This window comes from Anomaloglossus baeobatrachus, chromosome 8 (assembly GCF_048569485.1).
Source record: "Anomaloglossus baeobatrachus isolate aAnoBae1 chromosome 8, aAnoBae1.hap1, whole genome shotgun sequence".
Classification (NCBI taxonomy): Eukaryota; Metazoa; Chordata; class Amphibia; order Anura; family Aromobatidae; genus Anomaloglossus; species Anomaloglossus baeobatrachus.
Genome location: NC_134360.1, coordinates 87,892,481 through 87,918,591, shown reverse-complemented (window position 1 = coordinate 87,918,591; position 26,111 = coordinate 87,892,481). Strand labels below are relative to the sequence as shown.

Here is a 26,111-nt window from a genome sequence, read left to right as displayed (position 1 = left end):
TTTTACAGCACAATGTTTGTTTGGGTCCCCATAGACTTATATGGGGTTCGTGTAGATGTTTAGGTTCAAGTCCGGTAGCGAACCAGAGGTTTTTTAAAAGTCCACCTGGACCTGTTGAACCCAAACATCTGCGGGTTTGCCCATCTCTAGTGTTGACCCTTATTTTTCAAGACTTTAGCCCTTCACTCTGGCAGCTGGATATCAGCTTCTGGGCCAAATTCTGACTGATGATAATGCAGTCTTATTTAATCAGTGCTTGGAATTTATCACAATGTGTCATGATTATGCTCAGCGGTGCTCTACTCTCCTGCAGAGCCTATGCTGGCTTCATATTTTTCCCCAGTTCCTGGTTGAGTCCTGTGTGGTGTAGGAGGGGTCAGTTCTTTGGAGCATCGTTCCAGGCAATTGCTCCACTTTATCTGGGAGCTGTTTCACCCAGAACGCCGCCAGTGATAGCTCCTGTTTTGCCGTGCACGTTTCTGGTTCCCATAAGTGTCTGACCTGATCTTGTCCCGCTACCTTGTTCCGCTGTTCACCTACCGTCTCCTTACCTACTGACTTGATTCGCTGACTCCCTGACCTTGGCTCCTCCCCTGACTCCGGCTCTGCACGTTCCCTTGTACTTACGTGACCGCTCTGTTTATGGACCCCGGCTCATCCTCTGACTCCGGCTCTGCTCACTCCTTTTGTCATTTACATTATCTCCTGGCTTTTAACCCCTGGCTTGTTTAGCTGCCCCTCATTGGTGTGTCTATCGACACCTACTGTACAAACCCTTCAGATCCACTCCACTAGTGTACCTGGTGACACCTAGTGGTTTGGTGTCTCATTACACCCGGGTTCTCATCATCACAAAGGTCTGTGTTTTGCTTGTGCAACTGCTTTTTGACGATTGACTCAATGGGATGCAAATCTAGGAAGTTTCCTGGTCATAGCCCAATAGTTTCAAAGATTTGTTCACTGATCCACTTAATTATCACTTCTGTCTTGTGACATAGTCTCCATCATGCTGGTAAGAGCAATGTTCATCACCAAACTTCTGGATTGCGGAAGAAATTTCTCTTGGAAGATGTATAAACTACATTTGTTATACATGGCAGTGTTAGTATGCCATATCTGGTAATGAATTAGTTGGCAAATATTCTCACATCTAGCCCCACCCCATTTTTGTCCATCTGTTTTGTAACTTTTTAATTTGTTTTATGCCAACAGACTGGAGTAAACACTTTGCTATATTGGCTTATAGAAATTGTGATATACTCCAAGCACTGATTAGACTGTGAAGAATGTACTGCCATCAGTCAGGATTTGGCCCCAAAGCTGATATCCAGCTTTCAGCTGTCAATTTCAACTATGGATTTCTCTAAAACAGCAAAATGGATTTCTATCAGAAAGGTAAGGATTTAGTCAGCATGAAAGCGCCTTTACATGCAAGACATTATTTTGGGGTATAAAGTCTTGATGACAGGTTCTCTTTAATGTACACAAAATGTAGCTGTAATACGGTGGGGATTGAGGATTTGCTCATAAATCCTGTATACAAATGCACAAAGCATTTGGCAAGATGCTAATTGAAGTGATTGCTGTGTTTTAAAGTAAGATAATATACTGTTAATAATTTAGGAAAAAGGTCATCCGATCTCTGATTTTATATTCATTTTGGGACAATAACACTTTTACATTACTTATCTAAACTAATTAATAGGATTGTCCTCTATTCAGCTAAACCCTACTCAAGCAATGTTACCCCATTGAAAAACAATAATATCTATACGACCCCCGGTGCTGATGCTGTTCCAGTGGTTTTAGCGCTTCCTTTCCTGGGGCTGGCGTGACATTATGTCAAGTGATTCCTGCGTCCAAACAGTGGCAACTGAATTGTTCCCTCCTTCGGATGTAATTGACATCTGAAGGAAGCGAGTGTTTATGTGTGTCTGTTTTTTCAGATATTTTTTAGTATAGCATAACTGATGAAGAGACTTAAGTCACCTCAGAAGCTTGGTTTGTAACATCACTTATTTTAAATTTGTTAGTCATTATACAGGTATCATTTTATATCTGCAAGATTATTATATTACTAGAAGGTGGCCCGATTCTACGCATCGGGTATTCTAGAATTTACGTATTGTGTAGTTCATGTATGATTTTTGTTATATATATATATATATATATATATATATATATATATATATATATATATATATATATAGAGAGAGAGAGATGTTGTTGTCTGTAGTTACCAAGTGTTTGTGTAGGCGCTGTACATGTTCTGGGTGTTGTCTGGGTGTGACGGGGGGTGAGAGCGGTGTTGTATGTGTGTTGCGTGTGTTGCGTTGTTTGTGGAGCGCTGTGTGTCTGTAGCGTTGTGTGTGTGTTGCGCGGTTTGTGTGTGTGTGGTGTGTTTTGGGGGGAGGTATGTTTTGTGCAATGTGTGTGTTGTGCGGTATGTGCGTATATTTGTGTGTGCCGCGGTGTTTGTGTGTTGGGTGTTGTGTGTGTGCAGCGTTGTCTGTGTGTGTGGGTGTCTGTTTAGGGCAGTTGTTTGTGGTTCCCAGTGTGTGTGTGTGTGTGTGTGGTGTGTTGTGCAGTGCGCGTGTGTGTGTGTGTGTGTGTGTGTGTGTGTGTGTGTGCATCAGCCTCTCTTCTCTCAGCCTACCTCTCCCAGCCTCCCTCCTCCCAGCCTCCTTCAGCATCAGCCTCCCTCTCCCAGCCTCCCCAGCATCAGCCTCCGCCAGCATCAGCCTCTCTCCTTCCAGCCTCCTCCAGCATCAGCCTCCCTCTCCCAGCCTTCCCCAGGATCAGCCTCTCTCCTCCCAGCCTCCGTCCTCCCAGCCTTCCCCAGCATCAGCTTTCCCCTCCCAGCCTCCCTCAGCATCAGCCTTCCCCAGCATCAGCCTCCCGTTCCTAGCCTTCCCCAGGATCAGCCTCTCTCCTCCCAGCCTCCTTCCTCCCAGCCTTCCCCAGCATCAGCTTTCCCCTCCCAGCCTCCCTCAGCATCAGCCTCCCTCAGCATCAGCCTCCCGTTCCCAGCCTTCCCCAGGATCAGCCTCTCTCCTCCCAGCCTCCTTCCTCCCAGCCTCCCTCAGCATCAGCCTTCCCCTCCCAGTCTCCCCCAGCATCAGCCTCCCCAAGCATCAGCCTCCACCAGCATTAGCCTCTCTCCTTCCAGCCTCCTCCAGCATCAGCCTCCCTCTCCCAGCCTTCCCCAGGATCAGCCTCTCTCCTCCCAGCCTCCGTCCTCCCAGCCTTCCCCAGCATCAGCTTTCCCCTCCCAGCCTCCCTCAGCATCAGCCTTCCCCAGCATCAGCCTCCCGTTCCCAGCCTTCCCCAGGATCAGCCTCTCTCCTCCCAGCCTCCGTCCTCCCAGCCTTCCCCAGCATCAGCTTTCCCCTCCCAGCCTCCCTCAGCATCAGCCTCCCGTTCCCAGCCTTCCCCAGGATCAGCCTCTCTCCTCCCAGCCTCCTTCCTCCCAGCCTCCCTCAGCATCAGCCTTCCCCTCCCAGTCTCCCCCAGCATCAGCCTCCCCAAGCATCAGCCTCCACCAGCATTAGCCTCTCTCCTTCCAGCCTCCCCCAGCATCAGCCTCCCCCAGCATCAGCTTCCACCAGCATCAGCCTCCCTCGTCCCAGCCTCCCCCTCCCAGCCTCCCCCAGCATCAGCCTCTCTCCTCCCAGCCTTCCCCATGATCAGCCTCTCTGCTCCCAGCCTCCTCCAGCACGCCGTGCTCCTCTGCCGACACTCACACACCCGATCGCATCCACTCACACACACCCGATCGCATCCACTCACACACACCCGATCGCATCCACTCACACACACCCGATCGCATCCACTCACACACACCCGATCGCATCCACTCACACACACCCGATCGCATCCACTCACACACACCCGATCGCATCCACTCACACACACAGACACTGACGATATCGCACATACGCGCTTATACTCACAACATCCGGGGATATCACATGCTTCTGGCCATGTGATCCTCCCGCAGGTCCTGGAAGATCACAACAGCACAGTATCGAGGCCGAGAAGCAAGCGATATCCCAGGATGTTGTGAGTATGTGGATGCGATGTGATGTGTGAGGTGTGTGTGAGTGTGATCTGATTTGTGTGTGTATGTGTGTGTGTGTGTGTGCTGTTATGTGTCTGTATTTTCCGCAGCTGCAGGACCTTGATGTGTGGATGCGATGTGATGTGTGTGTGAGGTGTGTGTGAGAGTGAGTGTGAGCCGGTGTACACTGGTAACTATGATACACATCGGGTAACTAAGGGACCTTAGTTACCCGATGTGTATAATGGTTACCAGCTTTCACGGCCTCCGTGAAGATCCCAGCATCGCAAGGTTATGTGTGGCGCTGCCGGTATCCTGACGGAGCCGGTGTAGAAGCAAGCGATATCCCAGCATGTTGTGATGTGTGAGGTGTGTGTGAGAGTGAGTGTGAGAGTGAGTGTGATCTGATGTGTGTGTGTACTCACCTGGGAATCGGGGCTCCGTGTCAGTTGGGCCAGAGCGAGCGTGGATTGCGTGAGGGGGGCGGGGCCTGCAGAGAGCCGGGGCGAGAGGCCAATCCGTGTGGGGGGGCGGGGCCATGGCGAGCCCAGCGGCCAATCAGCTTTGTGTCACCGTAAGGACACAATTTCGGAGCATGACAGACAGACAGACAGACAGAATAAGGCAATTATATATATAGATTCCTACTACAATCAATCTTTTTTTCAACTGACTAATATAGAACCAACTTTTTTTTTCTTTTAATTTAAGAAACTCTCACCTTCTGAAATTTTCTGGAGCCTAGACAACATCTGAGCTAGTTTCTGCTGTCTTTCAGCCAACTCTCCGCGTCCACTAAAATCCACTCGGAAGAGAGCCATTATAGAATCAATAATCTGACGATAAGAAAAGAATCATAGCTAGAGTTAAGCGAGTAGCTAACTATTCGTACTTATGATACTCATAACGAGTACTGTCTAATACTTGCGTATTCATTCCAAATAGTGTGTGCAATGCAAGTCAATAGGGAAAACCTTGCAAAGTAACGAGTAACCCGAATGCCGTACTATTCGTGCGAGTAGTGCGGAATTCAGGTTACTCGTTACATTGCGAATTTCCCCATTGACTTGCATTGCATATGCTATTTGGAATGAATACGCAAGTACTAGACAATACTCGTTATGAGTATAGTGAGTATGAATAGTTAGGTACTCTAATCCTAGCTTGAACATTGTTGATGTTAATATAGTCTTTATATACATTATACATAATTACCATATTTTTTTCAAACATTAGCAGTAAAATATTCACAAGATATCATACCACTTCTGCTATCTCTAAAGTGTCAAAAGTTAATGCTGCACAATGGTGACCATTGGCAATACATGGTCTCAAATTCATACATTGTGGCAGGAAAATACTGTAAGGTTATGTACACACGTTAACTAATTGCTGTAGAGATTTTTGCTGCAAATACTGAAGCGTAGGCAGAAAAAAAGCAGCATAAAATAGGCGCATTTTAGACACATTATTTTGCATGCGTTTCCCCCATTCATTAGAATAGGTGAAAACCGCTGAAAGAACTGACATGCTGCTAATTTAAAACTGTTCCAAATCTGCAAGAAAAAAATAAGTATTATGTGCATTAGACTCCAGAAATCCCATTCACTTTGTTGGTGCTAGAATATCCTTGAGTTTCTGTGACAAAACTATTGCTGAAAAAAACATGACAAAAACTAAGCAAATACTTAAGGTGTGCACATATCCTAAGGGGTACTTTGCACACTACGACATCGCAGCTGCGATGTCGGTGGGGTCAAATCGAAAGTGACGCACATCCGGCGTGGGTGTCGACATCGGAGTATGTGAAACAAGCTGGGGGAGGAAGGGCACCACCCTATGGGATCTCCTGGTATACCAAACGTACTTAATGAACAGGAGAAGAAGTATACCAAAAATAGGGATCACCAAAAACAAATATTAAATAGGTACAAAAAATCTTTATTGAAAGGCATAAAGACCGCACTACCAAACACACTGGTAATGTGGGACACATTTGAATTGCACATTAAAAACAGTTAAAAAAGCCAAATAGGCATACATTTCAAAGTCAGAACCCTTAATGAGAAAATAATAGCAAATAATATACTCAAAGGGAACCTCTCAAAAGTGAAACCGGTAGGTAGGGGAATATAAGAGATTATGTTAACCTAAGCATCAAATTCTATAATAGCGTTGTCGCCTATGGGTGAAGCAAAGCGTTCTCATATGATACCGTAAGATGACAAAAAAATCAATGACCCAGGTCCAACCGGTACAAATATAAAGGTAATGAGAGCTCAAGACAAGGTGATCAACCGTAGGTTTAACAAATTTGTGCTAGTCCAGTACAATATATTATATGTACACAGAAGATGTTCTATGCACTCTGCACATTATGGAAAAAATGTGCAAGTGCAAATGTCAGTGTAGGTACAGTATAAAAAGAAGTGTGCAATAGACACCCAATAACACACTATTATAAAGTAGTTCCCAGGAAACACAGGTGCACCTGTGTCCAGGGAACTAGAGGATAGAACCAATAGATTATAAATTAAGGTAGAAACCTATAGTGAGCAAAACCTATGATGTTCAGGTTATCTATTGCAAAGCAAGATAAACAGGCTAGCAAACCTACAGAAAATAACGGTAATCGTGATGCATCAGGAAATAGCGCTAGGTATAAAACCACATAGAAACAATTACCTAACCAGGCACAAGTAAAGTGAGGGTGGGTTCTGACGTGATTGCCCTACCCCACGCGTATCGCCACTTAGAAAAGTGGCTTCCTCAGGGGAGAAAGAGGGGCAAAGCACAATCCACTGTGAGCCCTATTTAACTAACAAAATTGATTTGATAAACGCTTACCAGTGTGTCGTTTTGTTAAAGGAGGCTTGGCGTTTTCTTGGGCTGATGGCGGCCGCCATCTTGGCTGAATCACGTGGTTCAAGCCAGTCAATTAGAGTAAGTCTCTATTGCGCATGCGCAAGAGAAGCAATGTCGAGTGGGAAATGCCTCACTGCGCATACGTAAGCCGTACGGCATTGTAGAAAATCAACAGCAAACACAGAATAGGAGGAAGCTCTGAATGACAGTCAGATTTACAGTATAGATTGCTTAAAGTTGCGCTGAAGTAATAAAGTACTAGTGTGGTTACGACTACGATGTAAAATTATTGTGCCTAGAGGCCATTTACAATGCACATGCGCAGGGGTCATAGCACTGTAGGCAAAACACATCACCCAGGCTCAAAGGAGAGGGATTCCCCTGATTGGTACCGGGCGAATCACCAAAAAAGGAATTGCACTGTGGAGCCTCATAGTACAAAACGCGCTCAAATATATTTGAGAGCTGCACACACTAAACATGCTACAGGCGCAGCGCTGAAAATAGTTATGCAAAAATACAAGGAAATTGCCTCAAAAGAGGCATTAGATGTCAATCTTCTAATCACAAGAAATAGATCAGAGTAAATGGTAATAAGGTTAATGAGTAAAAATCTAGTTACATGTAACCCTTCATGATCAATATCTAAAATCTATAAATTGATCTGGTTATACAATGATCTCTAACAACTTTTTGCAATACTTTCCACAATGTTTTTGTGTCCAAATCATGAAGGGTTACATGTAACTAGATTTTTACTCATTAACCTTATTACCATTTACTCTGATCTATTTCTTGTGATTAGAAGATTGACATCTAATGCCTCTTTTGAGGCAATTTCCTTGTATTTTTGCATAACTATTTTCAGCGCTGCGCCTGTAGCATGTTTAGTGTGTGCAGCTCTCAAATATATTTGAGCGCGTTTTGTACTATGAGGCTCCACAGTGCAATTCCTTTTTTGGTGATTCGCCCGGTACCAATCAGGGGAATTCCTCTCCTTTGAGCCTGGGCGATGTGTTTTGCATACAGTGCTATGACCCCTGCGCATGCGCATTGTAAATAGCCTCTAGGCACAATAATTTTACATCGTAGTCGTAACCACACTAGTACTTTATTACTTCAGCGCAACTTTAAGCAATCTATACTGTAATTCTGACTGTCATTCAGAGCTTCCTCCTATTCTGTGTTTGCTGTTGATTTTCTACAATGCCGTACGGCTTACGTATGCGCAGTGAGGCATTTCCCACTCGACATTGCTTCTCTTGCGCATGCGCAATAGAGACTTACTCTAATTGACTGGCTTGAACCACGTGATTCAGCCAAGATGGCGGCCGCCATCAGCCCAAGAAAACGCCAAGCCTCCTTTAACAAAATGACACACTGGTAAGCGTTTATCAAATCAATTTTGTTAGTTAAATAGGGCTCACAGTGGATTGTGCTTTGCCCCTCTTTCTCCCCTGAGGAAGCCACTTTTCTAAGTGGCGATACGCGTGGGGTAGGGCAATCACGCCAGAACCCACCCTCACTTTACTTGTGCCTGGTTAGGTAATTGTTTCTATGTGGTTTTATACCTAGCGCTATTTCCTGATGCATCACGATTACCGTTATTTTCTGTAGGTTTGCTAGCCTGTTTATCTTGCTTTGCAATAGATAACCTGAACATCATAGGTTTTGCTCACTATAGGTTTCTACCTTAATTTATAATCTATTGGTTCTATCCTCTAGTTCCCTGGACACAGGTGCACCTGTGTTTCCTGGGAACTACTTTATAATAGTGTGTTATTGGGTGTCTATTGCACACTTCTTTTTATACTGTACCTACACTGACATTTGCACTTGCACATTTTTTCCATAATGTGCAGAGTGCATAGAACATCTTCTGTGTACATATATTATATTGTACTGGGCTAGCACAAATTTGTTAAACCTACGGTTGATCACCTTGTCTTGAGCTCTCATTACCTTTATATTTGTACCGGTTGGACCTGGGTCATTGATTTTTTTGTCATCTTACGGTATCATATGAGAACGCTTTGCTTCACCCATAGGCGACAACGCTATTATAGAATTTGATGCTTAGGTTAACATAATCTCTTATATTCCCCTACCTACCGGTTTCACTTTTGAGAGGTTCCCTTTGAGTATATTATTTGCTATTATTTTCTCATTAAGGGTTCTGACTTTGAAATGTATGCCTATTTGGCTTTTTTAACTGTTTTTAATGTGCAATTCATGTGTCCCACATTACCAGTGTGTTTGGTAGTGCGGTCTTTATGCCTTTCAATAAAGATTTTTTGTACCTATTTTTTTTTTTTTTTTTGTGATCCCTATTTTTGGTATACTTCTTCTCCTGTTCATTAAAGACATCGGAGTATGTGAATCGTTTTTAATACGAATAACGAGTGCAAAAGTGTCGAAATTGTATGATCTGTGTAGTGTCGGGCATTTCCATAATGTCGCTGCAGCGACAGGTACGATGTTGTTCCTCGTTCCTGCGGAAGCACACATCGCTGTGTATGAAGCCGCAGGAGCGAGGAACATCTCCGTAAATGCGTCCCGGCTGCAATGAGGAAGGAAGGAGGTGGGCGGGATGTTTACATCCCGCTCATCTCCGCCTCTCTGATTCTATTGGCCACCTGCCGTGTGACGTCGCTGTGACGCCGCACGACCCGCCCCCTTAGGAAGGAGGCGGTTCGCCAGCCAGAGCGACGTCGCAGGGCAGGTAAGTGCATGTGAAGCTGCCGCAGCGATAATGTTCGCTACGGCAGCTATCACAAGAGATCGCATCTGCGACGGGGGCGGGGACTATCGCGCTCGGCATCGCTACAATCGGCTTGCGATGTCGTAGTGTGCAAAGTACCCCTAACTGTTGAATATGAGAGGTAAATATAGAAATTGCATAATACTCTGACTTGGTTGAAAATTTGTTGCCGTTTTTTGGCAGTATGGGCATACAATCTGTTGAAGCATTCAAGTTAAAATTCTGTGATTTACTTTTTAAGTGTATATTTTACAATTTTAATTATTTTATGTTTTGTAAGTGACATACACTCCCCTGTCCTCTCTCCTGTGCTGATTCCCATTGTCGGTCGGACATGTAGTCCCTATGTGAACTCACTGCTATATTTGGACGAGTGCATGTCTCATGGACTTTTAACCATTTGAATAAAAATTTGGATTTTAAAGACGGCTGAGGATCTGTGATTGTGCTGGAGTATTTTTTTCCTTTTTCCAATACTGGTGGTAAGCTCCAACCCTCTCCCTGCATGTTCAGAGAATGTGGCATATTACTCCATGGAGCCTGAAGAATGGTTAGCTGGCTTGATATTTTCCTTTTTACATATATATATATATATATATATATATATTATGTATATACCGTTTTTTTATATATATATATGTGTATATATACATATATATATATATATATATATATATATATATATATATATATATATATACACATATACACACACACTACAGTTTAAAAGTTTAGGGTTACTTAGATATCTCCTTATTTTTGAGAGGAAAGCTCTTTTTTTTTCAATGAAACCAACATTAAATTAAACAGACATACACTCTATACATTATTAATGTGGTAAATGACTATTCTAGCTGCAAACGTCTGGTTTTTAATGCAATATCTACATAGGTGTATAGAGGCCAATTTCCAACAACCACCACTCCAGTGTTCTAATAGTACATTGTGTTTGCTAACTGTGTTAGAAGGCTAATGGATGTTTAGAGAGCCCTTGAAAACTCTTGTGCAAGTATGTTAGTACAGTTGAAAACAGTTTTGCTGATTAGAGAAGCTATAAAACTGACCTTCCTTTGAGCTAGTTGAGAATCTGGAGCATTACATTTGTTGGCTCCATTAAACTCTCAAAATGGCCAGAAAAAGAGAACTTTCATGTGAAACCTGACAGTCTATTCTTGTTCTTAGAAATTAAGGATATTCCATGTGAGAAATTGCCAAGAAACTGAAGGTTTCTTACAACGGTGTGTACTATTCCCTTCAGAGGAGAGCACAAAACAGGCTCTAACCAGAGTAGAAAGAGAATTGGGAGGCCGCGCTGCACAACTGAGTAACAAGACTAGTACACTAGAGTCTCTCTAGTTTGAGAAATCGACGCCTCACAGTTCCTCAACTGGCAGCTTCATTAAATAGTACCCACAAAACGCCAGTGTCAACGTGTACAATGAAGAGGCGATGCTGGCCTTCAGGGCAGAGCGGCAAAGAAAAAGCCAAATCTGAGACTGGCTAATAAAAGGAAAAGATTAATATGGGCAAAAGAACACAGACATTGGACAGAGGAAGATTGGAAAAAAGTGTTGTCAACAGACGAATTAAAGTTTGAGGTGTTTGGATCATACAGAAGAACATTTGTGAGATGCAGAACAACTGAAAAGATGCTGGAAGAGTACCTCCACCATGCTTGACAGATGGCGTCAGGCAATGTGATGGTCTGGGATTGCTTTGGTGCTGGTAAAGTGGGAGATTTGCACAAGGTAAAAGGGATTTTGAATAAGGAAGGCTATCACTCCATTTTGTAACGCCATGCCATACTCTGTGGACAGCGCTTGATTGGAGCCAATTTCATGCTACAACAGGACATTGACCTAAAGCACACCTCCAAATTATGTATGAACTATATAGGGAAGAAGGCGGCAGCTGGTATTCTATCTGTAATACAGTGACCAGCCCAGTCACCAGATCTCAACCCTATTGAGCTGTTGTGGGAGCAGCTTGACCGTATGGTACGCAAAACGTGTCCATCAAGCCAATCCAACTTGTGGGCGGGGCTTCTGGAAGTATGGGGTGAAATATCTCCAGATTACCTCACCAAATTAACAGCTAGAATACCAAAGGTCTGCAAAGCTGTAATTGCTGCAGAGGGAGTATTCTTTGACGAAAGCAAAGTTTGAAGGAGAAAATTATTATTTCAAGTAAAAATCATTATTTCTAACCTAGTCAATGTCTGGACTATATTTTCTATTCATTATGCAAGTCATTTGATAAATAAAAGTATGATTTTTCATGGAAAAGACAAAATTGTCTGGGTGACCTTAAACTTTTGAACTGTAGTGTATATATAAAACAATTGTTGCTACCTTAGTGGCCCTAGGTTGACCGTTGTATCATTCTGTACCTAACAGCGGAGGTTGGCATTGCAATGTGTTGCTCCCACTCCTCCTCCTCTATCCCTGCTAAAGCCTTAAAGGGGTGGTTCACCCATTTTTTTTATTTTCTGTATGAGTTCTACTTACCATTATATGCATCTTCTTCATTGGCTTCTGTTTCCATTTCTGGCACTGAGCGGCGCTATCCTGCACGCTCCGTGCCTGTCACATGACCCCCTGGAGCTGTGGCCGCCAGTATCCTCTTACGGCCCGGCAAGTTCCGGGCTCTCAAACTTGACGGGTACGTCAGAGGAGGCTGGCACCACTCAGATTGAGTGACAGGGCTGTGGGCGGTGACTAACGCACGTCACAGCCCAGCATCGAGGGGAGGAGACGGAGGACGTCAGTGTGGAGCCGGCTAAGCGTTCTGCAGATGGTGAGGCACGGGGTGCCAGTGTGGAATACAGGGGGGGTTCTTCAGCTGAAATCCCCCCCTGCACGTAAGAATCTGATCACACTGTCCACCCGCCCAGCAGCACTACAGGACGCAGCAACCAGCAGACACTGACAGGCATGTCACCGCTGTGCTCTGCCACCTGTCCTGCTGCATGGGACCAACTGTCTGCACTCTGTCACCTGCACCACAAGTCACAGAGTGGAGACAGTTGGTGACAGAGCACCTCTGCCCCCCCATCTTTTCTCTCCCCCCACTCTTCTCTCCCCCCACTCTTCTGCCCCCCCTCTTTTCCCTCTCGCTCTCTCCACCCCCCTCGCTCTCTTCCCCCCCTCGCCCTCTTCCCTCGCTCGCTCGCTTTTCCTCCCCCCCTCGCTCTCTTTTCCTCCCTCCCTCGCTCTCTTTTCCTCCTCCCCCTTGCTCTCTTTTCCTCCCTCCCTCGCTCTCTTTTCCTCCCCCCTCGCTCTCTTTTCCTCCCCCCCTCGCTCTCTTTTCCTCCCCCGCTCTCTTTTCCTCCCCCCCCTCGCTCTCTCCTAGCATGGTCAGTACAGAAATCTCTCCATTGTGGAGGGAGTAATAAACATGGAGTCCCTACTGTGTCTGTGTATTTATTTCTAATAAAGTATTTTTCTCTGTGTGGTGTCATTTTTTTTTTTTATTTAAACCCTTTATTGGAGATTCTTAATGGCCAGGTTAAACTTGGCCTGACATTAAGAATCTCGGGCCTTATACCAGCTGGTAAAACATAGCTGGTATTAACCCCTTATTACCCAGCGTGCTACCTGCCACCAGGGCCACTGGAAGAGTTGGATACAGCGCCAGAAGATGGCGCTTCTATAAAAGCGCCATTTTCTGGGGCGGCTGTGGACTGCAATTCGCAGCGGGGGTCCCAGAAAGTTTGGGCACCCTGCACTGCGGATTCCAATCCCCAGCTGCCTAGTTGTACCTGGCTGGACTCAAAAATTCGGCGAAGCCCACGTCATTTTTTTTTTAAAATTATTTCATGAAATTCATGAAAAAAAAAGGGCTCTATATTTTTGGTTCCCAGCCGGGTACAAATAGGCAGCTGGGGGTTGGGGGCAGCCCGTAGCTGCCTGCTGTGCCTGGCTAGCAAACAAAAATATGGCGAAGCCCACGTCATTTTTTTTTTAATTTCATGAAATTCATGAAATAAAAAAAAAAGGGCTTCCCTATATTTTTAGTTCCCAGCCGGGTACAAATAGGAAGCTGGGGGTTGGGGGCAGCCGTACCTGCCTGCTGTACCTGGCTAGCGTACAAAAAATACGGCGAAGCCCACGTAATTTTTTTAAAAACGTTTTCAGGCAAAAACCTTTATAAAAAAAAAAATGCTTCCCTGGATTTCTATTGCCAGTGAAAGTAACACCAAGCAGCAGGGGTTAGCAGCCAGTAGCTGCATGGATTACCCTTAGCAATAGAAAATGCAGCGGGAGCCCACAAACAATTTGATTTTTTTTTATTTTTTTTTTTTATTTTTAATGAATTTTTTTTTTTTTTTTTTTTTAAAAAAAAAAAAAAAAAAATCGACATGGGCTTTGCCCATCGAGCACCAGAGCATTTTACTGCTCATTCATCCCAAGTAATCAGATGACTCCAGTGTCGGCCGATTACTTGTTCTGTGTCCCCCTGCATCCATCGCAGCGTGTACGGGCTGTGAGGTCACCTGAGTTCAGTCCAGCACTGGAGTCAGCTCATCTGAACTCAGCTGAACTCCAGCCCGCACATGCTGTGATGGATGCAGGGGGACACAAAACAAGTAAGGTCTAAGCCACACGGCGAAAAAAAACAGTGCAAGTGCAGTGCGATAGAACATCGCATTCCACTCGGGCCAATATTAGCCTGTGTGTCAGCACACATGAGCAATTATTTTCTCAGCCCTAATTGGACCAAGAAAACAATCGCAGCATGCTGCAATTGTAATGCAAGACTCTCTTTTACCCATTCAAGTGTATGGGGTGGAGGTTCCAAGATGGCCGCTGGTGAGGGCAGACGTGGATTTGGGAGCTCCTGAACCATCGTCGGACATCCTGCTCCTGGACGGAAAATACAGCCGTTCGGCTCCCCCATCCACGTCCCCAGAACACCCCAGGAGAAGAGAGACCCTTATTTTCCATCTGGCCCCTCTGGGTCACCCTCCAGGAGCCCTCTGGCACTGGGACCGGGCAGGCCGCTGAAGGCGGCAGGATCCAAGAAGCGCGACCTCTGAGGACCGCAGACTCCCGGAGGACGCCTACGGACCACCAGCGGGAGCTAAGAGTGTGAACTGGGATCCGGGGGCCGGACTACCCTCGCCCCCCTCCGCCCCAGATCAAGGTACCGCTGACACGCCGCTCAGTGAAGCGACAGGAGACGCACCGCCGCCATTTTGGGAGATCACGCCGGGCCGGAGGATCTCACAGGCTGCGGGAACACAGCGGTCGGCCAGCGGGGAATGTGAGTCCCGTCATCCACCAGATTAGTCGGCGTGTCCGGAGCGGAGGTGGCGGTGGGCTGCGGGGGATCCTGGGGAAGCCGCTTGGAGTACCTGGGACCGAGCTGGAGGTCACGAGGCGGCTGCGAGCGGCGCTCCAGTGAAGTCTGCGGCACCCGGGGAGAAGACCTGGTGGTGAGTGAGCGGTACCTCTGGGCCCGGTCCTGCGCCCGCTCCTCAGACGCACCGGATACCCCCGGTGAGCCCTGAATCCATCCCATAAGGCCACACAGGCCCGGCCGAGAGCGCCCGGCGTCCCAGCGTCCCCCCCTCCTCCATAGCACCCACGCGTGGAACAGTAGCCGACCATCTTACTGAGTGCGGGGCCGCAGGGACTGCAGGGGCCAGTGCAGAGGGGGAGACGCCGGATTAAATCTCCTCATATTGAAAATTGGACTAGTGGGGGTGAAGAAGGGGGAACGGATTGCCGTTGAAGGGGACCCCCCCTCCCCACTTCATCCCAGAGAAACCAAGAATCAAGAGGGGAAGATCTGTGCCCCCCCTTACAACAGGGAGCTCGGTCACCGCACATTTGGCCTGTCATACCTTGGCTGGGGACAGGTGGTCTCTTTGGGATCCAGCTCCACACACCTGCCTGGGCCCCGAGGCAACCAGAGAAGTCTCATGGTGGGGTCGTTATAGAGAGTGGTCTCGCAGAAATACCCCTAGCATAGAGACACTCTCTTCCTACCTCCTTCCCCCTATCTAGGGGCGTACAATGTTCTAGACTCAGTGCTGTCAGGAGGGAGTAGGGTGGCCTAACCCCTACTATTCATTCTCTCAAGCATAATACCACACATGTCTGACTCTACCATGGTCAAAATTGGCAACGCTCGAGCCAGCTCTCTGCCCAGACCAGTTAAAACCACTACCCAGGCTGATGTCGATAAGTTTCTTAAAAAACATCTACATACAGCTGATTCTAAAACAGGCAGCCCCCAAAGCATGTCTACTAATGATGCACAAGATATGGATGACGACGAAAGTGACACTGAAGGCGCAGACAACAGCAAGAATCTCCCCATCTCAAGACCTTTTATAAAACGGATCCTCAAAAATGCGCTGGAACCAGTAGCAAGGGAACTGTCAGATATTAAACAAGAAATCGGCCAAATTGGACACAGGGTGGAAACCCTGGAAGCTGCCCAAGCCACTTTAACCTCCACTTCCAACACTGTCATCTCCTGTCTTCGCCAACAGGAGGACAACATCAATCAAATTCATGCCATCCTGGAAGATCATGAAAACAGAGAAAGGCGAAACAACCTCAGATTAAAGGGACTCCCAGAATCGGTGGCAAATGAAGCTTTGATCCCGACCCTACAGGGCATCTTTTCTGATCTGTTGGAGTCTGACTCTGACCCTGCTCCAACTTTGGAACTGATAAGAGCTCATAGATCTTTGAGACCCCGTCCCAAACAAGGGGATCCACCAAGGGATGTCATATGCCGCTTCCTGGATTACCGAGTTAAAGAATTTATTATTAAAAAAGCCAGAGGAGCGGAGTCTATAAGTCATGAAGGCTCTAAAATTCTGATTTTCCAGGACCTTGCTTCCACCACCCTGACCAAAAGGAGATTGCTACAACCCTTCACAACAGTGTTACGCCAACGCCAGTTTCCATACCGCTGGTTATTTCCATTTGGCATCGCTGTATCTGCTAATGGAAAACACTACCAAGCCAAAACTTCTGCGGAGATAAGACGGATTTGTGAAGATCTGGGGATCACGCTGGAGAAATACCCGGAGATTGAACTCCATCGTTCGACATCTACACTATAAATGCTTCCAGACCCGACACCTTGGCATAGTCTTACTCCAAAGACCCACAGATCCAGACGCAAAGCAGCGAAGAAACTCCAGATGAACTCTGAAGGAGAGCCCCCTTGAAGGGACCCTTGATTGGATCTATTGTTGCACACTATTGTTTATGCTAGTTATAACATGAAGTCATTATAGGGGTTTCGCGCCTTTTGCTCCCTCTTGATGCACACTTATTTGTTTGAATTTCAAATAGTTGAAAATGTTGATTCTAATACCCTGTTTTCCTCTGAATCTCTCTCTATCCCCTGCTCTTTCTATCTCTTCTTTTCTTCTATTGGTCATAGGTCTGGTCCACTCACCCCGACGGAAAAAGAACAGATGGTCCTACCGCAGGTATTACCATGGCATCACAACATAAGGTATTTACGGTAATAAGCCTTAACGCACATGGGTTAAATTCCCCCATACAAAGGTCACAGACCCTACATAGCCTACAAAAGAAGCACGCAGATATGATATTCTTCCAAGAAACGCATTTTCGAGATGGCAAAATCCCAAACTTTAGCAAGGCACACTATAACACCTGGTTCCATGCCCCCTCCCCACATAAAGGTTCTAGAGGGGTCTCTATAGCCATTGCTAAAGATATACCCTTCCTAGCTCGAGATGTCGTTATTGACCCAGAGGGACGGTTCATTTTCGTCAAGGGCATATTAGCCGGCTCTATAGTAACCTTGGGGAATGTATACGCCCCAAATGTCAAACAGATCCGCTGGTTGATTTCCACACTTAAAAAATTTCGGGCTTTTTCGGAAGGTACCCCAATACTTTGCGGTGATTTTAACGTGGCTTTGGAACCTAAACTAGATTCCACTGCAAAGAAAAGCCACCTCTCTCTAAGGGACCTATCTCGGATTAAATGCTCTCTTCTTTCCCTCTCTCTGATAGATATCTGGCGTTATCAACATCCCACAACCAGGGACTATACATTCTTCTCTAATCCTCATAAATCATACCACAGACTTGACTACATTTTTCTACCTAGACATCTACTACCTAATGTCAATGACACAGAGATCCAGTCAACTCCCTACTCTGACCATTCTTATGTCTCAGTCAGTTTCTCACTCCTGAGGCCGTATTGGCTTCACCGTACATGGAGATTGAATGAATCAATTCTCTCCTCGGAAGAAAATAAGAAGCGCATATCTGAATGTCTCCGTAATTATTTTGCAGAGAACAAGACACAAGATATTGCGGCTCCAATGTTGTGGGAAGCACATAAGGCGGTCATTAGGGGAGAGTTGATCTCCATTTCCTCACACCTCAATAAGCAGAGGAAATTGTTTCTGCAGACTTTGTATGCTGAGATAGCCACGCTGGAGGCTCAGCATAAGAAGTCTCTTTCCCAACAGACACTAGAACAACTGACCGCGAAACGTGTGGAACTTAGGGATATACTTAATAAACAGTCGGCAAAATTTTATCTTGGATGGAGGAACCGTATGTTCCTACATGGGGATAAAGCCTCTAAACTTATGATGTCCCTGATAAAGAAAAGACAGGCTCGCACTTTTGTACATGTAATTAAAACCGCTCAGGGCCAACGTACGCAAGACTATTCCCAAATCTCGGAAGAATTCCTTCGATTCTATAAAAATTTATATCAGATTCGGCCGGAAGAGTCGGCAAAGGAGAAAGACAGGAGGAAATGCGGTATACAAAGCTACTTAGCTAAATTAAATCTTCCGAAGCTTTCCAAATTACAACAGGCGTCCCTGGAAAAACCGTTCTCCCGAGCTGAGGTTCAGTCCATCCTGTCCAGAAGCCCCGTGGGAAAGGCACCAGGTCCAGATGGCCTTCCCATCATCTATTATAAAAAATTCTTTGACATCCTGGGGGATCACCTTCTGGCATCATGCAACGCTCTGCTACTCGGCGACCCCATACCCAAGCAAGCACTGGAGGCGCATATTTCATTAATACACAAAGACGGGAAAGATCCGGAGTGTTGTGGAAACTACAGGCCCATCTCTCTCCTGAATGTGGATCTAAAGATATATGCTAGCTTAATTGCTAACCGAGTGGCGGATATCCTCCCTGATCTCATCTCTCCAGAACAATCTGGTTTTGTTAGGGGTAGAGAGGGGAAGGATAACGCGCTAAGAATAATAAATTGAATGCAACACGCCAGGATTCATAAGCTGCCTCTGGTGCTGCTGGGAACGGACGCCGAGAAGGCGTTCGATAGGGTGGACTGGACCTTCTTGCAGGGAACGCTGGAGGCTTTCCATTTTCCTCCTAATGCCACACGCGCGATTCTACAGTTGTACACGTCCCCCACGGCCAGGATTAAGATAAACAATACTCTTACTGACCCCCTTGACATTAAAAATGGCACAAGGCAGGGATGCCCCTTATCCCCTCTACTATTTGTCTTGGTCATGGAGCCACTGCTATATGCCATTCAGCAAGACCGGGAAATTGAGGGGTTCACCCTGCAGGGAATTCACCATAGGTCCGCTGCTTTTGCCGATGACTTGTTGGTGGTGATGTCTAGACCGGAGAGGGGCTTCCCTGCCATTACGAAATTATTAGAGGAATATGGCCACTGGTCTATCTAAATCAGAAGCATTAAGCATTAATATCTCCAGTAAAGTTACTAAGTCTCTCCAAAACTCGTTTCCTTTTCAATGGCCAAATAGCCACATAACATACCTAGGCATCAAGCTAGGGAAAACCTTCAAGTCCTTGTTTGACCTCAATTACAAGCCCCTTCTCCCTAATCTTACCGCACAAATATCCGCGTGGAAGGCTCCCTTTCTTACGTGGATGGGCCGGAAAAACATAATTAAAAGCATTATACTCCCAAAGTTTATCTACCTATTTCAAATGTTGCCCATACCAATTCCAACAGCATTTCTCTCTCAATGTAATTCTTTAATCTCCAACTACGTCTGGAACAAACTTAAACCGAGAATCAACTTCCACACATTGAACCTTCCAAAAGATAAAGGGGGCATGGGATTACCTAATATATCGCTATATTACCAAGCCGCCGTCCTCTCCAGAACGGTGGACTGGATCAGAAACCCACCGAGTAAACTGTGGATATCTATAGAAGAATATCTAGCCCCCTCCCCTCTGCGAGCTATGTTACTTTCCCCCCCCTAACCGGAAAGATAAAAGAACCCTTACGAACGAACTAACGAGAACTCTTTTGCAAAAATGGAGGGAGAATAGGGAGATGTTGGCTCCACCTCTCTCCCCCCTAACCCTAGTTTCCGACATACTAGACGCAGATGTAAACCAAGCCGCGTCCTCGAAGTCCACATTTCTGTCCAACGTAACTGTTCCGGTGGCTGATCTTTTGGTAGATGGCTGTTTGATATCTAACCAAGAGATGTATACGAATCCCCTCCTCTCTAAGCTCACATTTCTCCATCATACGAAATTAAAACACGTGATCCACCCATTATTACCCCATACCCATCTAGACAGACCTCTAACTACATTTGAATCTTACTGCATGCAAACCCGGGCCCCCCGGAAGATTCTTTCTAATCTATACCATACTCTGCTCACAAAAAAACTGGTGGTGAAGAGAGCGTATATACTAAAATGGGAAAGGGACCTGAGTACTACATTTACCGATTTACAAACGAGCCAAATTTACAAGGCCTCACACGGTCTGTCGTGTTGAGTGAGACTTCAAGAGAATTCTTTCAAAGTGATAACGAGATGGTACATTGTCCCCACCTCGTCTAGTACGTGGAGTTCCTCCACCTCAGATCAATGCTGGCGCTGCGAGAGGGACAAGGGAACATATTTGCACGTGTGGTGGACATGTCCGATGGTCCAGACCTTCTGGCGGACAGCATCACAGTTAATATTTGACCTCACAGGCAAAAAGGGGGTTCTAGACCCTAGACATTTGCTTCTGAACTTCCCAATGTGGCCCAAAGATAAAGCTACTTCGAAACTAGCTTCATTTGTGGGCTCAGCTTGTAAACTTCTTATTGCTCAACTGTGGCGCACAACGAAAACTCCCTCTCTCACGCAGCTTGTGCTGAAAATTGATCAATTATACCATGTTGAGGAACTTTCAGCCCTGTCTAGTCAAAATATGCTCTCTTTCCTCCAGGTATGGAACGCATGGCAGACCTATAAGTCTAAACCCCAATTTCTAGCTGTCACCTCACAGTAGGCAACATGGTGTACTTCAGGCCGCCTCACCCTCTCACTAGCAAGCTGAATGACGGCCTGTAGATCATTATGTCCACGGTAGGATTAGACCTATGACCAAAATCTTTCTCCTTCTTCCTGTCTCTTCTATCCCCTCTCTCTATTCGTTTCCTGAGATTGCTGACTTGACTCTTTTATCTGAACTTCAAGTGAAACAACCTCGCTTACCCTTACTCAAGCTATCCCCCTCCTCTTCTCTTCTCTTCTTCTCCTAGTTCCTTTGTTACTCAAGATTAGAAAACTGTTTCATGTTAATCCAGAAACCAGGCTGACAATTTAGATTGATCATCCCTATTGCCTGATGGATAAGCCTAATGATGTCTGGCTTAGGTCAGATCTTGTACAGGTGCTAAGTGCCATAGAAACATAAGGGAAGCCTTTGTAACAATTGCATCAATCGTACCAATATTAGTTAAGTCTGTGTCTTCTGTTGACTATGTATTCTCTTTTTTTGCCTTAATAAACAAAACATTAAAACAAACAAACAAGTGTATGGGGTGAGAGAAAAATCGCACTGCACTTGGGGTACATCGGTGGACTACGGAGGAGAGAAGGAGAGAAACCCCTCCTCAGTGATGGCCCACCCCTCGAGTGCCGGACCGCCCCCCACAGCTGAGGTCTGCTCGCACAGTCGGACCTCAGTCGCAGGGACACCAGCATGACACTTAGCTCTGCTGTACTGAGCGTGAGCCGAGTGTAATGCGAGGGGATTGCAGTAATCCCCGTGTGGCCCCAGCCTAATCGTCCGACACTTGAGTCAGCTGATCTGAACTCAGCTGAACTCCTGTACACACAGCCCGCACACACAGCCCGCACACGGTCACATGTGATCGGCAGCAGGCAGTGACTGCTGTTAAGGCTACATTCACATGACCGTTCCGTTTTTGCGGGCCGCAAAAAATGGTCCTTTTTTTTTCACGGATGCATCCGTGTGGCATCTGTGTGACAGCTGCGTGCCTTCCGTTTTTTTTGCGGACCGCAAAAAATGGAAGCAGCAAGAAAGATAAATAGATGAGTAGATATAGAGATGGATAGATAGATAGAGAGATAGAGGGATGAATGAATGAATGAATGAATGAATGGAGGGATGGATAGATAGATAGATAGATAGATGAGAAAGACATATATAATGTCCCACCTCCCTGCATATTCTAAGCTGGCACCCTTTTGTGACTTTCATGTGGCACTAAGGTGCTTAGTCTTGTATTTAGCCAAAAAAAAAAATAATAAAAAAAGACATGCGGTCCCCCTATCTTTTGTAGCCAGCTAGGGTAAAGCAAACGGCTGCAGCCTGCAAACCACAGCTGGCAGCTTCACCTTGGCTGGTAATCCGAAACAGAGGGCACCCCACGCTGTTATTTTAAATAAATAATTTAAAACAAAAAACACGGGGTCCCCCGAAATTGGATCACCAGATAAGGTAAAGCGGACAGCTGTGGTCTGGTATTCTCAGACTAGGGAGGTTCACAGTTATTGGACTCTCCCCAGCCTAAAAATAGCAGGCTGCAGCCGCCCCAGAAGTAGCGCATCCATTAGATGTGCCAGTCCTGGTGCTTTTCCCAGCTCATCCCGTTGCCCTGGTGTGGTGGCAAACGGGGTAATATATGGGGTTAATACCAGATGTGTAATGTCACCTGGCATCAAGCCCTGGGGTTAGTGATGTCAGGCGTGTATCAGATACCCGACATCACCAACCCAGGCAGTAATAAAAAAAAAAAAAAAGACAACAAACACATTTTTATTTGGAAAAACACTCCCCAACACATTCCCTCTTTCACCAATTTATTACAAAGAAAAACAAATCCAGGTCTGGTGTAATACAAGGGGGTCCCACGACGATCCATACCATAGTCAATGTCCCAGTCAATGAAGAACAGAATGTTCCCTATTTGCTGGGAGAGCCGTGCAGTGACCTGAGCTAACATCAATAGGTCAGCCCAGGTCACTGCAGGGCATGACGAGTGCTGCTATCAGGAGGTTAGCGAGGTATATTACCTGCGATGATCGCTGCACTCCTGACAGCAGCGCTGTCACCGAGTTCAATGACCGCCGCCTTCACAAACCAAGTATTGCGAGCGGCCCGTGACGTCACCACTAGTCACAGTCTCGGGTCGACAGCGAGAGGTGATGTGACAAGCGGCGGGCATAGAAGGCAGTGACGACCGCTGACGTCAGGAGGGCAGGACTTCATCACCGTAGGTAATGAACTTACTAACCTCCTGACGGTAGCGCTTGTCATCCCCGCAGCTGCTGACACTGCTGAGCGGGCAGCCGCGGGGCTGGGGCTGGAGCGTGACACTGACTGCACGGGCACCCGACGGAAGTCACACGGAAGTGCTTCCGTGTTGCTTCCGTGAATTTTGCGGACCCTGTGAGGCAAACCCTGGGATATGAAGATGAATTATGACTTCCAGTCATAATCGCTCTCATCACTCCATGGCAGTGCCCCCTCCCTTCTTGTTCTCAGATGTCCAGCATCTGTGAAGGTGTCACATCCCATGGCCATCTCCTGTGATATGGAGATTAGGTGATGTGGGAACAATGGACACAGGATGACTCCCTGCCGTGACCCTGTAGTAGGGGCTGCTATCTAGTTAGCAAGCTTGGAAGTATCCAGACAGGACGACTCCAGTAAAAAATGGTTCATATCTCGCAAGCCATATTTCCGATAAATATGGCAACCATAAAAATGGTGTCTCCGCATGCGGACGATGCTGGCACACCCTTTTTATGGGAGCGGGAGCTTGGGAAATACCCCAGGCGTGATATCAGCCAATGGGGAACTAGTAGACAAGTCATGAAACCTCTCGTTCTGTAGCTAAATTCATAGCTGTCACAATGAGAGCGTCGGCGTCCGCCTACGACGCTCCCAGGCAAAGTTATGGCCCATATTCCATGTTGTGGATTGTCCATAACTCCAGCCAGGGGTGGAGCAGTGCTCCCTCTGAGGTCACTAAGGTAGGAGGGGACCTGGATTTGCCCAGGTTGATAACCCTACTTCGGCCATTTTCCAGGGTTCTTTCGCTGGGGGTCACGTGCAGGAAACATCTGTGGGAGTTCCTAGAAACCTGGTCTACAGCGCCCCCCTGTGGCCAGACGCACAAGGTAACTGATTGAATTGCATACCTGTTTGTAAACCATGCTTTATCTGTAACTGTACTCTGACATATGTATATTCTGTAGATTCCCTATTGTATATATTGTAGTTTCTAGTGTGCTTTAGGCTGATTAAATTATATAATTAATCTTGGGCTGTTCTGTTATCTCGATCTTGAATCCCACGTCTGTGTGTTCGGCTAATAGTTACCGTGAAGCGGTTGGTGGCAGCGAGTTGTGCCAAGGATTATTGTGGGGAGGCCAGTGAGATCCGGGGAGGTTTTATATATTCCGCCCGCGGAGGTCGGGGGAATATATACCCTACTCTCACTGGGGACCCTTCAATAATCGGCATAAGTAGTATAGCGGCCTCCTTGCTTATTGTCGGGCAATTCCATAATTGGCCTGACTATAAGAGGGGCGCTAGAGAGCGCGTCACGTGCTCTGTCTGTCGGTCGGGAGGTATAAAGGAGGGGTGACCCCCACTTGTTACCCCCCGATTGTGACGTACTGGTAGCCAGCGCGGGGGATTTCTGAGTGACCCCCCCGGTGGTTTGTGACAGACCCATTGACTTGTATTGAGTCACGGTTCGTTATTACGGAACAGAATAGGACATGTTCCATAATAACGGAGCGGACATACGGCATCCGATGTTTTATTTTTTTGTAGGATCGGATGCACATGGAAGTGCTACCGTGTACCATCCGATCCTACACAAAAGACATTGAAAAGATGGTTCTGTCTGTGGGGCCGCAAAAAAACAGGAACTGACCAGGACAAACGGAACGGTCATGTGAATGAGCCCACCTGCAGCCATTGCAGCGTGTGCGGGCTGTGAGATCAGGAGTCAGCTGACTCCAGCGCCGGCCGATAAATTCTGTGTCCCGCTGCAGAAGGATCCGGTAAAATAACGGTTGCATGCGCTGCACATTTAATCCACAGGATCCGGTCATATGCGGTTTGCGGATGATACGGACGACACACAGACTAGGCAAGAGGGAAAAAGAAGCAATCTCATCACCCCGTCACTTTTTTTTCCCCAATTATTTTTTTCACATGTTGCGCCGGCTAATAATCATAAATTCTGTAACACACACACACACTTTCCTCCCCTGGCTGTGCAGAGCTGGCAGCTGCTGCTGTCTCTGTGATTGCTCTCAGTGCATCCACACAGGGAAGAGGCAGGGAGGAGGCTTTGGGTGGAGAGGAGAGTGGGGGTGTTACACACAGTGGGTGTGTTAGATAAGCTAGACACCGCCCTAGAGCCACAAAGAATTCTGGGACTTGTAGGAACTAAACCCAGGAAGTCAGAAGAGAGATTAACCCCATCAGAGCTGGAGCCAGCAATGAAGATGTGCTGCTAGAGCACAATAAAAGGTAATTTTGCTGAAAAAACATAATAGATGTGTTGAGGGGCACATATTAGCAAGATTTATCAGAAAAAAAAAATCAGTTTTGGTAACTGGACAACTTCTTTAAGGCTATGTGCCCACGGGAGCTTGCTCCTGCGGATTTTGCTGCTGAAAACCTGCGGATTTATCTGGATTTTCTAGATAAATCCGCAGGTTTCAGCAAGTACAGACACTCCCCATGTTACCCTATGGGACATGGGGAGTGTCTGTGTCCATGCTGCAGAATGTGTGGCTGCAGAATATGCTGCGGATGTCCCGCAGCCGCACATAACTGCATGTCAATTATTCCTGCGGATTTACCTGCGGAAATCCCGGCCCTCCACTATGGAGATAGAGGCCAAGAGTTCCGCAGGTAAATCGCATGAATATCCGCAGGTTTACCGCAACAATTCCGCTGGAATCCCGTAGCTATGTATAGCTGCGGATTCCAGGGAGGTGCTGCGGGAAACCTGCGGCCGTACCTGCGGATATAGCCGCAGGTACGAGCTCCCGTGGGCACATAGCCTAAATGTCCCTGTATACCACAATGAGGGACCGATATGATCCTGTGCAGTGTACCAAAAAACAACACAGTTACAATGAACTGATACAGCTAAACAAAGCTA

General features: G+C 46.4%; 1 protein-coding gene across 1 annotated transcript in view; it reads right to left on the bottom strand.

Annotated features, from left to right (window-relative positions):
• The window catches only part of DMC1 (DNA meiotic recombinase 1), a 179,680-nt gene that overhangs the window by 23,087 nt on the left and 130,482 nt on the right, over window positions 1–26,111 (bottom strand). Inside the window, exon 11 of the mRNA XM_075320887.1 lies at window positions 4,782–4,896. Coding sequence (XP_075177002.1) covers window positions 4,782–4,896 — 115 coding nt within the window. The remainder of the gene's footprint in view (window positions 1–4,781; window positions 4,897–26,111) is intronic.